General features: G+C 40.6%; 1 protein-coding gene across 2 annotated transcripts in view; it reads right to left on the reverse strand.

Moving 5' to 3' along the window:
• Positions 1 to 14,492, reverse strand: part of fn1a (fibronectin 1a) — a 30,965-nt gene that overhangs the window by 12,386 nt on the left and 4,087 nt on the right. Inside the window, exons 7-23 of one of the 2 annotated variants that reach the window (XM_063887732.1) lie at positions 14,006 to 14,203; positions 13,623 to 13,805; positions 12,829 to 13,005; positions 10,011 to 10,166; positions 9,524 to 9,652; positions 9,120 to 9,263; positions 5,574 to 5,695; positions 5,271 to 5,439; positions 4,883 to 5,068; positions 4,648 to 4,776; positions 4,235 to 4,324; positions 3,931 to 4,125; positions 2,499 to 2,777; positions 1,595 to 1,858; positions 1,205 to 1,299; positions 588 to 756; positions 396 to 482 (exon numbers count right to left, since the gene is read on the reverse strand). In XM_063887732.1, coding sequence (XP_063743802.1) covers positions 396 to 482; positions 588 to 756; positions 1,205 to 1,299; positions 1,595 to 1,858; positions 2,499 to 2,777; positions 3,931 to 4,125; positions 4,235 to 4,324; positions 4,648 to 4,776; positions 4,883 to 5,068; positions 5,271 to 5,439; positions 5,574 to 5,695; positions 9,120 to 9,263; positions 9,524 to 9,652; positions 10,011 to 10,166; positions 12,829 to 13,005; positions 13,623 to 13,805; positions 14,006 to 14,203 — 2,772 coding nt within the window. Of the gene's footprint in view, positions 1 to 371; positions 483 to 587; positions 757 to 1,204; positions 1,300 to 1,594; positions 1,859 to 2,498; positions 2,778 to 3,930; positions 4,126 to 4,234; positions 4,325 to 4,647; positions 4,777 to 4,882; positions 5,069 to 5,270; positions 5,440 to 5,573; positions 5,696 to 9,119; positions 9,264 to 9,523; positions 9,653 to 10,010; positions 10,167 to 12,828; positions 13,006 to 13,622; positions 13,806 to 14,005; positions 14,204 to 14,492 lie in introns of both variants that reach the window. The other variant, XM_063887731.1, reaches the window with a different exon arrangement.

The raw sequence follows: 14,492 nt of genomic DNA on the forward strand, positions 1-14,492 counted from the left end.
TTTAATAGAAAACAGTCAATCAATCTCAGAGCAGTTTTATCAAAAACACTTAAAAGAAAATAACTCATAACTATTATTTATTACTTGTAGTTGTGTTTTTCTTGTTTGATTTTTTTGCTTTTAGAGCAGAGAACTTCCTCTTAAATCATCTTTTGATTGTAGGGAAAGATTTTAATGTATTATGTTTTTCTGTTTGTACAAGGTTTTTGTGATTTTGTTTTTCTTTAATTTCTCAGTCATTCAATGTGTTGATTTTATATGTTGAATTGTGTACTCCTTTGTGCAGTTGTGACTGACCCATCTATAATGTCAGGAGAGAAATCTGACTGGCACCACCACCACCACTTAATAAATCATAAAAAGCCAACAACCTTGGTATGTAGGGGTATGTGTACCTGGGGTACTGGCCCCGTTCCATTGGACTGTGAGCTCTCCGGTGCCTGGGTTAGACTCCAGGTTCAGGTCAGTAGGAGGAGACAGAGCTGGAGACCAAGGAGAGATAAATTAAGAGACACTGGGGGGACAGAGCATACAACTTGGCAAGGAAAATACAGGAAAAAAAGAAGACAAAATCATTGTATTCTTACGCGTTACAACGCGGCGGGTGATCGGGGTTCCCTGCTCATGACCGTTAATAACTGGCTGGACGCTGTAGGTGTACTCCACCCCTGGAGTCAGACCCGAAACATAAATACTTCCAGAGTCAGAGGTCACATCTCTGGGGGCTTCTCCACCCTGACTGGGACGTACTGTCAGCTGAAAGATAAATGTACACAGTGTCAGAGACTCAGCGGAAAGCGAGACATGAATCAGGGGTACAGGAGTTAAAGGTCATAGGTCAATGTTTTTCCAAGAACATAGAGCCGGGATAACATTCTCCTCTTTGGTGTGACATACTCTGACCAATCAGATTTGAGCCGTGATGTCTGTAGTTTCCATGTTATGTAAACTAAATGAGGCCTACACTTAACTAAGAAGAATCTGATTTCAAGGGCAAACGTATGGTGGCCGACAGGTGCAAACACGCTATAACTTGTTTTTTGAAGTGCAGCGCGTACGTCTTTACGTAAGTGTTTTGGGCCGTACAAACAGAAGGAAAACTGGTCTGACTGAATGCAATCACAAACCACTTCATTCTTAAAAGGGACAGCATGGGAATTTCTGAATATGTGGGTGGTGGGAAATTCATTAACAGTAAATGTACCTTGTATTCAATGCGGGGAACTGGAGTCCAGGAGATTACAATGGAGGTGTCAGTAACATCAGTGCTGAAATCAGGAGCGTTGTCCATTGCAGAATCTACAAACACAGGAAAATAAAAGTTTTTTTCTGATCAGTTTTTCACATGGATAAGATAAAGATTAACATATGCATATTTAGAAGATTGCATTTTCTATAAGTAATTCACATATTCATTGAAGAATCTGGTAAATTCAGGATCTGTACCAAACAACAGTTTTTTTATTAAGTCTATAGACAACTGTAGGCCAGGACTTTTAGGCAGTGCGACAATGGATATTGAAAATAAATCATTTGTTGTGCAGCCCTAGAAAACAGTGCTTTATACTTGTATTTATAGCCATCAGACACTCACTTGTGGTAAACACAGCGCTCTCTCCTTTACTCAGTGTGTTCTCCTGCTCTGAATGTAGTGTAGCAGTGTACTGGGTATCAGGCTTCAGGTTCAGGAGAGTGTACTGAGAGAGGCGGGCGGGCAAGCGCAGCTGCTTGGGGTTGGACCCCTCGACAGTGAGGAAGAGACGGTAGCCAGTGATTCTGGCTCCAGGGACAGACCACATCATCACAGCACTTTCCTCAGTCACGTTAATGAAACGGATACCGTTCGGAGCGTCAGGCTCTAAAAAGCAACATCAATAAACACTGTTAGATGTGGACAGTTTAATTTTATGTTAAGAAGGAAGGACTTTACAAGAGGTTTCACAGGATTAGCTCATTGAAAGAAAGAAAAAAAGGGAGAAAGAAAAATCACAAAATGCGGAAGCCCTCAGAGGCCAATATCATTCAATGGAAAAAAAAGGTTTTGCCGCGATGATTTTTATACAGGCACAGTGAAAAAAAAGACATAGTTCACCAGCAAAATTGAGTATTACAATAACAAACTTCATTATCCTAAAATAAGATTATTGTCCAACTATTTTTATAGATGAAAGAAATGTAGCCAAAAATGTACCTTGAGTATTTTTTTTTTGTCATTAAGTTCACCACATGTCATAAAAACAAGACAGAAAACTATGAAAATCAGACTTCATCACCACATTTTTTGTCTTGTGCTTCAGGGCTTCTGAACACACAGTAGGCTATATATAACATTGCGGAACATTTTCGAGAGCACGCCATACATTTGTATTTTGCTTTGAAACGTTTCGCTGAGCCACTATTTTAATTAATTTCTCATTAGAAGGAAAATCAACTAGCATGGAAGGATGTTTGAGTGCAAGTAATTTCCTTGAAGACCTGAGGGCATTTTTCATACTCACTAGTGGTTTGCTCCCCAATAAGTGGTAGACTCTCCTGTCCGTCGTGAATGGTGTAGACACTGAAGCGGTGCAGTGTTCCTGGAACTAGGTTAGTAACTTCCATGTAGGTGTTTTGTGTGACAGGAAGAGATATCAGCATCGAAATCGAATCATGCCCCTCCTCCACAGGTAAAGCAGTAACCCGGTAACCAGAGATGGCGCTGGCTGGGCCAGTCCAGGTCAGAACTATTTTGTTGTCCGCCACCTCAAAGAACTGCAGGTCTGTTGGAGAAGGAACCTCTGTGGACAAGATAAAAAACTTAGAATTAAATATCTATTTAGATGAGATAACTCCTCACGTTGCTTGGTTGCCTTAATATGCAAAAGAGAAGTGGATACCTCTTTACCACCTTAAAATAGACAATAAAATTGAGAATCATGGGTAATCCTTCGAAATACTATCTGCTAAACAAGGTTTCAATTAATTCCATGACCCTATGGTTTTTATCTTTAGAAAACACAATTCAAAAAGCAAATCTAACAGGATGCAGCTGTTTTGAAGCCTTAAAGAGGGGGATTTCCTTAATTGTCCAAAGATGGCAGCAGAAATTCTCCATTCAAATTTTAAATTCTATCCAAACTGTACAAACAAGCACTTTTCTTCCGCATTACCTCAACTGGCTCAACAGCATATTTGGACCTGGCAAACTAAAACTATTCACATAACTCAGAATAAGAGCCCAACAGCTGTGAATTTCATGACATCACTTTCCATCGCTATGTTCCAGTTTCAAGAATTGGAAACTTTGACATAGATCAGTGACAAGGCCACAGGATGAATTTCAGGGTGATTATGCAGAGCACTCTTCGGACAAGAGTAATGGTTAGTAGTTAGTCAAACATACAGATATGCCAGAGCAGGGGGGCACACAGGATCAAAGGATGATATTCAAAGATCAGAATAATCAGGTTTTGGTCATTGTACACCAACTACTGTGCTACTTTCAACAAGAGACACTACTTTCAGAATGCCCCATAGCATATTAATCCAACCTCTCCTGGACCATCACCTTTTCATGGTGGAGAGGTTTTTGTGCCCCTATGAACCTGGGGGCTGTATTTTCAGCCTTTCGGTCCCGTTAAAAAAAGCTTCTTGGACACCTCCACTTCTCGAGAGACCGATGGGGTCGGTGTGCTCTATACGCCTGCCGATTATGGGGCGTAAACTCTGACTTGCGTTTGTGCCAATTCACCAAACATCAGTTCAGAGACCCTGGGAAAAGAGTCCTAGATGGGACTCAATATTTCCTTACTAGGAGACTTCAAGACTTGCACATGTGGGCATTGCTACACTTGGAGGGGCATGATGGAGGCTGAATCATACATATGGCATGACCTTTGAAGAAGAATAAAACCCATACACGTTCGACTTTTCCTAACAACAGTCTCTTACCAGGCAGTGGATCTCCAGCGGTGTTGACCTGTACAAAGATAGGCTCGCTCTCCAGGCTGTCCTCCACAGAGTAGATACTGATGTTGTACAGCTTCCCAGGTCGGAGGTCACTCAGCGTCACAGATGTTGCCGTGTCAGGAAGAGTCAGCTCCGTGCTTTCACCTTCTAGTGAAGGTGTGTAGACCACACGATAGCCTGCATGGAGAGAGAGAAAATACGTGTCATTGTCTGTACAGGACTGTCACAGATGAACTACCAACAAATGGGGAAACATTTTGGCTGTTACGGCTGTGTCCTAGCATACCAGTGATGGGAGCCACTGGTTTTTCCCAGCTGATCACGATTGAAGTCTCTCCCACCTCATCCACTTCATGATCCACAGGAGCATCAGGTGCTGTGGAACAATTTAAATGCGAGAAGGAAAATTACAACCACATCTTTTATTTATTTTTGGCAGGATCACTTGATTTACAATCCTTGCCACATGTTCATTAGGCTGCTTTCGGGTTTGGTATTGGAAACAACACAATAAAAGTTTAGCAACAGTATTTTTTGGTGAGAATTGGAAAATAAAAAAGCAAGAAAGTGTGTGTGTGTGTGTGTGTGTGTGTGTGTGTGTGTGTGTGTGCGTGTGTGTGTGTGTGTGTGTGTGTGTGTGTGTGTGTGTGTGTGTGTGTGTGTGTGTGTGTGTGTGTGTGTGTGTGTGTGTGTACTAACCTGTGGTTTGTGTAGTAGTGAGAATGAGGTTGTCCTCTCCGGTTCCCGTAACCTCATAGACGTTAACAGTGTACTTCCTCCCAGGCAGAAGCTCATTAATGTTCACTGAGGTAGCTGTGTGGGGCAGGTCTGGAAGAAAAACATACATTCAAATATTTATAAATAAAGACATTTGATTATGCACAAAATAAGAGTACATGTATTCATGTATGCATAAGGGTACATCTGGCCTTACCTAGCACCAGGGGTTCCCCAGTCGCCTGTCCCTCCTCACTGAGCTCATACTCCACTCTAAAACCAGACACCGTGTCCGAGGCGGAAACCCAGGAGACAACAAAGCTGTTGGAGGTAATTTCAGTCACCGACTCTGAGGTGTCAACCTCAGCCGGATGCGAGGTGGTCTCGCCTTCTGATGTCGCCACTGCAGAAGAATAGAGAAAAGGGTGGAAAATCAGAGAGTTGGCTACTCGCTGCCACTGAGATCAGAACTGGCAACACTGATCAGAAAAAGATTTTAAATAAAAGTTTAGGGGGGCAAAACTGAATTTTAAAAAAGAGCACAAAAGACTGCTATTTCTTAATTCTTCTGCACTGTCGGAGATCTGTTGTCTCTTTCAACTCACATGATCCGTAATTGGTGGTGAAGTCAAAGCGGGTGATTTCTCGGTGTCCAAACCGCAGCACACTGATCAGCTGACCCTCGTAGGTGATGCCCGGCTTCAGCCCGGAGATGGTGTAGGAGTTCAGGTGGCCAGGGATCAGCACCTCCCTCCATGGGTTATGAGTGCTTTTCTGCGAAATACCAAAAAGAATGTTAGAAGACAAAGCGATGTGACAGTATTTAATAGCTAAGCTTGCAGAATGAGTGTACAGATGAGCAAGAAAAGGCAATATTGTTAAATGTTAAGCTCAATCAGAAAACTAACCACTTTCCACTTGAGGATGTACTGGGTGATGTGAGCAGACTGTGGGGCGTTCCATTGAATAGGGTGGGAGTTGGGTTGGTTGCCAGACTCAGTAATGATCACCTGGACAGGACGAGTACCACCTATAAGAGACAAAAACAGAGGGATTAGCACGAACACAGAACAGAATTCCATTTTAGAGAACATATATCACACTAGGATATTGTGCATGGATTAAACAGATATCTTGGTTGAATATTAACTTGATAAGCAGAGACACAATCTTATTTGGGGAGATACTGGCTGTTCCACAATCTGAATAAATTCAAAAACCTGCAGTTTTACATGATTCGACCTGATAGTGAGTATTACTGAGTATGCTGCAGTATTTTCCTGCACAGAAAACAGAAATAGCTAGGGAAAACTAGCATGTTCCTGTGAGATTCCAGCCCAGATTTCAACAGCTAGAGAGGAGAAGACCTTTACTCTACTTTCTTCCCTCTTTAACGTCCTCTATTACATCACATTTTCATACCTTCAATTTTCTCTGACAGACAAAACAAAAAAAGCAGCAAATAAACTTGACAAATATGGAAAGATATTAGATTATTTTACACCAAAAACTGATTCTATTAATGTTCTGAATTCCCTCATAATTATATTTGACGAACTTTTGGACAACAGAAGCGCGTTGGTTACATAGTGATGTCATTATGTAACTGAAGTAAAAAACAAGGGGGGGTTGAGAAACTCTCTCTACAGGGAGCTTTGGAATTTTAGCCTTTGCAGACCATGAACAAAAACCAATAAAACACTACAGGAAAGGGAAAACCCCAAAAAGCATAATGGGGCCCCTTTTAAGTTTCAATTAAACATAAGCGTAGAACACACAAGTTGAGTCAAAGGCTGCTAGGCTGAGGATGCGAATGACAAAAGCAGAGGCGCAAAACTGAATTATCTTATTTGGCAATGAACAAAGGGCATCAAGTCATCTTTAATGTAAACACAAGTCATGTGGCGAGCAGACTCCCGACATGAGCTGTGCTGATAGAAAATGGTAGCTCCTATAAAGAACTGGGGTTTTCTAACCACTTTTCCAAATAGCAGACCTGTAATCAAAGTTTGTGAGCAAGTGGCTCGGTTAACCAGAAGTTGGAGGCAGATATACAGACCTAAAAAACAATCTGGGACCAATTACTGCCTATTACAGACCCACAGAGCCACAGGCCACTGGAGAGGGTAAGGGTTACATAGAATCAGATGTGGGACGCAAATGAAAACGGATGCACACTTGCAGTGGATCTATTGCATGCATGTACACACAAATAATGTCCCAGCATAACATGCCTACATCTGGGTAGCGCCGAAACCTTCCTGCATACAACCATCCTAGCCTTGCAAACAGACATAACATTGTTTCTTGATATGGAGGGTTTTACTGCACCACAGTAAAGGGAAGTAATACTGAGAGTTATCTTAACAAAAAGACAAGATTAAAGATTTACCCCAGACATAAAGAGATAAAAGCAGACAGTGGAAAAAAAAACAACCTTTTCTCTTCTCTTATCAGTGTAGTGCTATATCGGAGAGACTTGTGAAACCCCTTTTTAAATATCCCTCACTGGGGTTTTCCATTTTTACCTTTTATGGTGTTTTACCAAGTATGTGCCTCGGAGTCTGGATTTGCCTCTTGCTGCCCTTAAATCTTAGCATGCTGTATTTCGTTTATACACACACACACACACACACACACACACACACGCACACACACACACACACACACACACACACACACACACACACACACACACACACACACACACACACACACACACACACACACACACACACACACACACACACACACACACACCAAGTTCACAGCTGGTTGCCATTACAACCTCTTACGGAGCAATAATGCCCTACATTTTGTAACTCCCGTCAACCTGCTCTACACACAGAGCGAACAAGTTCAAATATTCTTTAAAGAAGGTGTTTCAAAGTTCTGTTTCCACAAGCAGAAATAGAAAATATATCATACTATGCATGTACATCAGTTTTAGGCAGAATTAGGGAAATGCAAAAGAAGTTGGAAGACTTTACATGTGGGTTTTATTGGTTTATGCCACACAAGAATGTGAAGAACGTGGTCAGTCGTAATGACAAAGGGGGCTGAATACTAACAAGCAAGATCCAGACCTACGCAGAAGGGAACTTAAATTAAAGACAAAACTTTAAATAAGATTGGTTTCTTTAAAGTTGTTTTGCAGTGAGACTGTCTAGCCAAGCAGAAATAAGGTCACTTGCACTATTTTCTGTCTTTTTTTCTTCAAAATGTCTTGAGTTTATTGTTTATTGCACCGTTGGGAGAGCCTGGGACTTTAGAATCTCAAAGCCAACAAATACCTGTAGCTGTTGTGCCTATATCAATAAAACCTTGCAATCTGTGCATAATGTTGTGTAATGAGGCATGGCTGTATTCTAAATGGCACTACCTTAACCTCTAAGACATTAGGTCCAATTTTAAGTAATTGCTAAAATCTACAAAATTCACAACTGTTTTTACACAGGCCTTAATAGGTGGCACGGGGTAGGTGTTTGTGTAAAGGGGGGTTTTGTATACACACACATGCACTCTGCTGCTTTGTACAGCTGTGGCAACAGCACATGGGATGTACCACATGCTAGCAAGAACAAAGGCTCAGAGTGGGGGGTGTATCTGTAAAAAGAGGATATCACACCCCCTCCCATCTCTGGCTGTTTCACATCAAAGTCAAGGGCCTAATTTTAGAGGTGGCATAAACAAATATTTTTTAACTGCAGGAGTTGGATTGCAATTTGGAAAGTCAGCACATTTTACCGTCGGTATTACAAAACAAAGTGAGAATGAAATGTCTGTTTTACACCTACTGTGAACATATTGACCATTCGGTATTTTGCACAACACCAGGATTCCAATAAAAAGGCAGCTGGCTTTCATTAATTAAAACTCAGAGCTTTAACTACACTCACACAAACATGTGATGAACTCTAAATCCACAGGCAACATCATAAACTGAAATGGTACCAGACACTGAAACAAGATGGGACTTATTTTCTGCAAATGTTATTCAGTTTGCATGTTTTCTTAAAATACTGTGTTGCAGCATATGTACTTTAACGTTAAAATATAAATATAAATAATCATACATTATTTTGTATTATTTAAGAATCATAACGGATAAGATAATCAGTGAGGAATAACAGGTTTTACTATGAAAAAGTCAATCAGGCCAATTCATTGCATTGATTTAAATAGTTTATACCATTCGTGCCAGAGAGCAGTCATTATAAGCAACTGCTCTCTTAAACCATTAGTCAATGTGTATATATAATGATATAATATAAACATTTTCCGAGCAGGGTTAAAACTAGATAAAATGATTTGCTACACTGCCCAGCAGAGCCTTTTACAACCACTTGTCAAAGCTTCCACAGAACATACTGTATCTGTTGACAGTTGTATATTGTCAGATGTGAGACAGTATCACTACATTGCAGGACTCTAATGTAAATCAAACAACTTACTGGGGAAGGACTGCTGGGGTTCGCAGCTGAGCTCTCCGATGCCATTGCCATAGCAGAAGCACTTGTACAGGATTCCTTGGATGACTTTATCCCAAGAATCTCCGATCTTATAGAAAGCTTTCGTCTCTGGCTCCTGGCACTGATCTGAGGGCAGAGTTACATATGAACAGTTAATGCAACAGTGACCACAGACTAAAGTTCAGCTGCTTCACATCAGGAAATGCAGCTGTCTCGAAATAATAACATTTTAAAACAAGCGCTGCAAATGGTATATACTGGTATAAAGTGAAGCAAAACACATGTATCTACAGAATCATCAAACAAATGAGCAATTGCAAACTGATCTTAATATTGTCAATGTGGTGCCTCCTATAAGGCGAGAACCTGTAACATGATAAGCTCACCGATGGCATCACACTTCCAGCGCCCACGTCCCTGTCCAAAGCAGGTGCAGTTCATGGTGTAGCCCTCCTCGTGTTGTTTGGTGAAGGTTTGGTTCACCTCAAAGGTCAGACCATCAACAATACACTGGTCTGCAATAGGCAAACAAAAACAGATTTGTAAAAGCAAGCTATGACAGAGGAGCAAAAGCAAAATTAGGATCCTTTTTTAGGAACTCCACTGCTTTCACACATCTGCTTTTGTGCAATGGGCTGTGTGATGCAGGTGTAAATGAAGCCTTGTAAAGTGCACGTGTGCAGCCTGACTTTTAACCTTTTGCTAAATGAGTGATTATATCACCTGTGACCTTTCACCTCTTCACTCTGAGTATTCTAATATTACCCTCTAATCATGAGCACATAAAAACCCTGCCACAGCAGCAACTCAATCACCATTTCTTCCTCAGTGTAGGTCTGTCTCTCGCTGTAACACACACTGACACACACTCACCTTTAAGCTGGGAGTAAGCAACACAACTCCATTCTCCTCTGCCATTGCCGACGCAGGTACAACGCATCATGTGACTCAGAACTTCGTGCCGTTTGTCCCACTGGTCTCCAATGTGGTACATCACACCTTCATTGGTCGTACACACTTCTTCATGGGCTACAACACACAAGATAAAACCAGTTACAAAAGTGCATACTAATAAGTTGTGATCAAACTAAAGTTTGGAAATGAAGAACAAAATCTGGGACAAAGTCATTCACAACTATGGAAGAAAAAAAAAATACACGACACAAAGTTTCCCAGTAAAACACATTAGTAAATAAACGTGGTGCATTCCTACATTGAGATAAAAACAAACACCCTTTATGATGAGTGATCCCACTTGGAGATCACCGAATCTAACCTACAATTACTACAACACAAGGCCGTAGAGCATACAGCCATTACAGAACACCTGTGCCCATAGAAAAGATTTTCCAGTATGGAAAGTCAGCAACAGCTGTCTCGTGTCCTCATGCGTATGAATGGCTGTGTGTGTTCCCCATATGTTGCCCGGTAATTAAAAAGAGTGAGTCATTTTTAATCAGGTATGATAGGGATGTTGTGAAGATGGGTGGGACAGGCAGAGACCTGCATCCATGCATGTGCAAAAGGGGGGGAAAAGTGATTCTACTTACATGGGTCTGTGTACCCTCAAAGCAGCCCTGTTGTAATACAGCAGCAGAGCTTGTATTGTTGACAAAAAACTAGCATATATGTTTGAAACATAAGTCAGTTCCAGACTAAATGTCATTAATGTTGTACAGCCAGAGGAGCTGACTAAGCTGATATGGATGCATACATATCTGTTTATTTCCATATAGGGAAGGGAAGCAGCAGTGGAGATAAAGAGCGGATATGCTGTCCTGGAGGGCAGCCAAAACTGAGGTGGTTGATGATACAGTGGTTTATATATTTTAAAATCAGTCCATATGGCACATAGAAAGTGTTTTGACCTGCTTTAAAACTGTTCCACTTACCAAGCATAAACTCAGAATCAGAAATACTTTATTTATCCCAAACTGGGAATTATTTTCCTTTTTTTATCTCCAATCACTTTATCTTGTTTTAACACTATACAGTTCATCTACATTTATGTCTTTAGAACCAGTCAATACTTTTGTAGGAAATACACCACAGGTTTTATGAAAGACACCATTTTAAACTTAAATGGCTGTTTGGATGTTGCAGCCAACAGCCCTGGGAGCTGCAACCCCTTTCTTCCAGGAAAAATTTATTCAGAAATAACAGAGTATGTTATGAGACTCAAACTGAGATGCTGTGGGGAAAAAACGGTTTTCTCCTGCTTTTCGAAAAGAATGATTTTGATGCGAAACTGTTATACAAGTAATTATGTTCTATTGTTGCAGAGGTAGTGGATCTAACAGTGTAAATGGAGCATGAGGAGGAGACCACATTAGCCTATCCAGCAACTTCCCGTAGGACTGCCACAGGTGGAGCAGAGGGGGCTATTACTTTTCTTTAACTACCGCCATTAACATCTCAAGTACCGTGTTTGTTTTGACAATCCCTGTGAAGTCATTAATGTCAATATCAAAGACCCCCTGCTGCTCTGATTGCTGGTCTGAGGTTAACACAGACAACCTGCTCTGACACTAGCTAAAGGGCATGAACGCAGTTTTTCTCCTCTTTAAATCTTGACAGGGTGTTGTTAAAGACAGGGTGTCGGCCCAAAGGTGGGTCCCAGGAATTTCTCAAAAAAATTATAGCTTAAAAGAATCTCTCAAAAATGATACAATACATTATCTAATCACATGCTTTGTTTAGTTGAGCTTATTATAAAAACCACAAGCTAACTATTCAATAAGCTGCGTTTCTTCTCTAAACGTCTGCACACAGCAGAATCCTTTCACTTCAGAGAAGGGTTGAATAAGTTAAAAAAAGTGCTTATCTCTCTCTTGCCACACTGAAAAAAAGTTCCTCTGAGATAAAATAAAACCTGTTCTTAGAATTTGTTGATGTTTTAACAGCAACACTAAAGCTGAGTAGACACTTAACCTGAGCAATGGCTAAGATAAATCTCAGTGTTTCCATACAACTATGTTTAAATACAATAAAAAAGTCATACTTAATACTTCCAGCTCTTTTTCCTAAACTATCTTTGGCAATAGTCGTAAAACCTTTGTGGTTAAAAATAATAGGTATATTATTTAGAGACCCACTTGCAGTCTAAAAAATGTCCTATGTTTACATGTTGGCATCATCATTATCATCATTCATTATTCCTTCACAGACATCAGTGCCATGTCATCGACCCCCTAGTGTTTCACTGGCTTCTTCCTCTTTTGTTACCCACGAAGACCTAATTGGCACCTAAACATCACAACAACACATTTCTTACAAATAAAAGGGTGTAAGAACTGTAAATTAGATTGTGTCTGCGCCATGAGTCCTGACTCCTTCCTAACATCCCTCTGATAAAAGCTTTTATGCAAATGAATACCCATTAAATCTATTCATCGTCAACAGCGAGGTCTTAATACAAAGGCCATGTTAACTTGTTGATTCAGACTGGGTGGAGGAATATTTGACAAGACTGGGAGGGACCTTACAATTAGCCGGGATAATCACGTTAGTGGCCCCCATAGCTATCATATTTCAGTGACTACAACTCAGTGCTTGAAACTGATTACAGTGTGAGCTTAATCTATAGATTCCAAACAACACCGACCCCTCCAGCCCCAACATTTAGGGTCTCTCGGTTCCCGTCCTTCCCTATATCTCTCCATCACACAGACACAAAGACATAACGACATACCAGCCATAGGACAGAAGCCAAAGCGATGTTCTGCATCATAGTCTGTCGTTGTGCCACACCACTTCATGCCATCCCTACGTCCATCGGCAGTACAGTCAGTGTAATTTCTTCCATTATAGAGGTAGGGGAACTGGCACAGAGCACCGTTTGAATTACCGCCTCGTGTCACCACCATTACTGTTTAAAGGAAAAAACACAAGCATAGATTAAAGTATTGTTTTTATGGTATACATAGTTTATACCAAACATATTCACAAAATGTAGTTATGATGCAGATACTTTTGAGGCATTTCCAGGGTTTTAGGTTTTAGACCTATCAGCCAGTGTAGTCAATAAACTTAGCTACATTTTTTAGAACTTATATAAAATGTGTCATTTACTTTGTTGGCAAATGATAAGGGGGAACCCTTGATACATTTTTGTTGAAAACACTGCATTTTAGCTGTTTGAGGTAATGTTGGCATAAATGAGTACAAACTAGTTCACAGCCCTGAAAATATCTAAATTTAAAACAGCTAGACCACAGTAGGTAAAGGTCCCTTCTCACATAAGAAAAAAGTCTTGAAACCCAGAATTTGTTGGCATTATTCCACTTTCGATACCCTAATCAGCTCACTTCATCAAGATAGGCTAGCTCAATTCCTCCATGCTAGTTTGCTGAATACTTTTTCTAGACAAAAAATAAATCACTACTGTTGGTCTTTCAACAACAGTAGAAAATTAGCAATTAGAAGGTTTAATGGACTCATTGCTCCCCAAATGCGCACAATTCACACCTAATAAGGTAAACCCACCATTTTTCTCTGTACAGAAAGAATACTTCTGGTCTGTCTCATAGTCGGAGGAGGTGGAGCACCAGAGCTGTCCATCACTGTGTCCATCAGAGATACAGGAGTGGTAGGTCTTGCCCTTGTAGACAAAGGGAAACACGCAGGGCTGACCTCCGGAGTTGCCACCATAGACTGGAGCAGGTCCATCTTAAATCAAGACATGAAACCACACAAAGACAGTAAATATGACTGAACATATGAAAACATTTGAGCTTTTTACCTCAGCTTCATTAATGCTGGGTTGGGTCCTTAATAAAACAACTTAACAAATGTATTTGTTTCAAATGATAGCAAATTATGGCAGAATTTGGTTAATGCTGTGTATTTGTAAAGGAGACATCTCTTACCCCACTGTGCACAGCTGATTCCATTGCTAAGACAGTTACAGATCAATTGCTTTGACCCCTGGTTCTTCATCCAGCGCTGGCCATTGAAGTAAGACAGTCCTGCATCTGTTCGACAGGGTCCTTCCTGGGGAAGCTCAGACACAGTGGCAGGCTGGTAAACCACAGGCTGGATGTTGGTGATCACACGAGAGCCAGTGCCTGAAAAGTCACATTTATCCAGCTTAGGGTAAAGCAATAATATCACATAAGAAAACTTCCTAAATAAAAAGTTACCAATTAAGGGATGACAGTAAAGGTGAATAGGGTACACATATTAATCTCAAGGAAACTCCCCTAGTGGATTGCTTGCATGAAGACAGTTTTTTGTATCAAAAGTTTTTCTGGAATTGTTTTCTAATGCTAATGCTATGGTGTATTAAGGACAATATATAGAATCAAAAAGATTTAATGAAATAAACAACTGTATTTGAATTTGTAATCTTAGTAT

This window comes from Eleginops maclovinus, chromosome 7, assembly GCF_036324505.1.
Source record: "Eleginops maclovinus isolate JMC-PN-2008 ecotype Puerto Natales chromosome 7, JC_Emac_rtc_rv5, whole genome shotgun sequence".
In the NCBI taxonomy this organism is placed as follows: domain Eukaryota; kingdom Metazoa; phylum Chordata; class Actinopteri; order Perciformes; family Eleginopidae; genus Eleginops; species Eleginops maclovinus.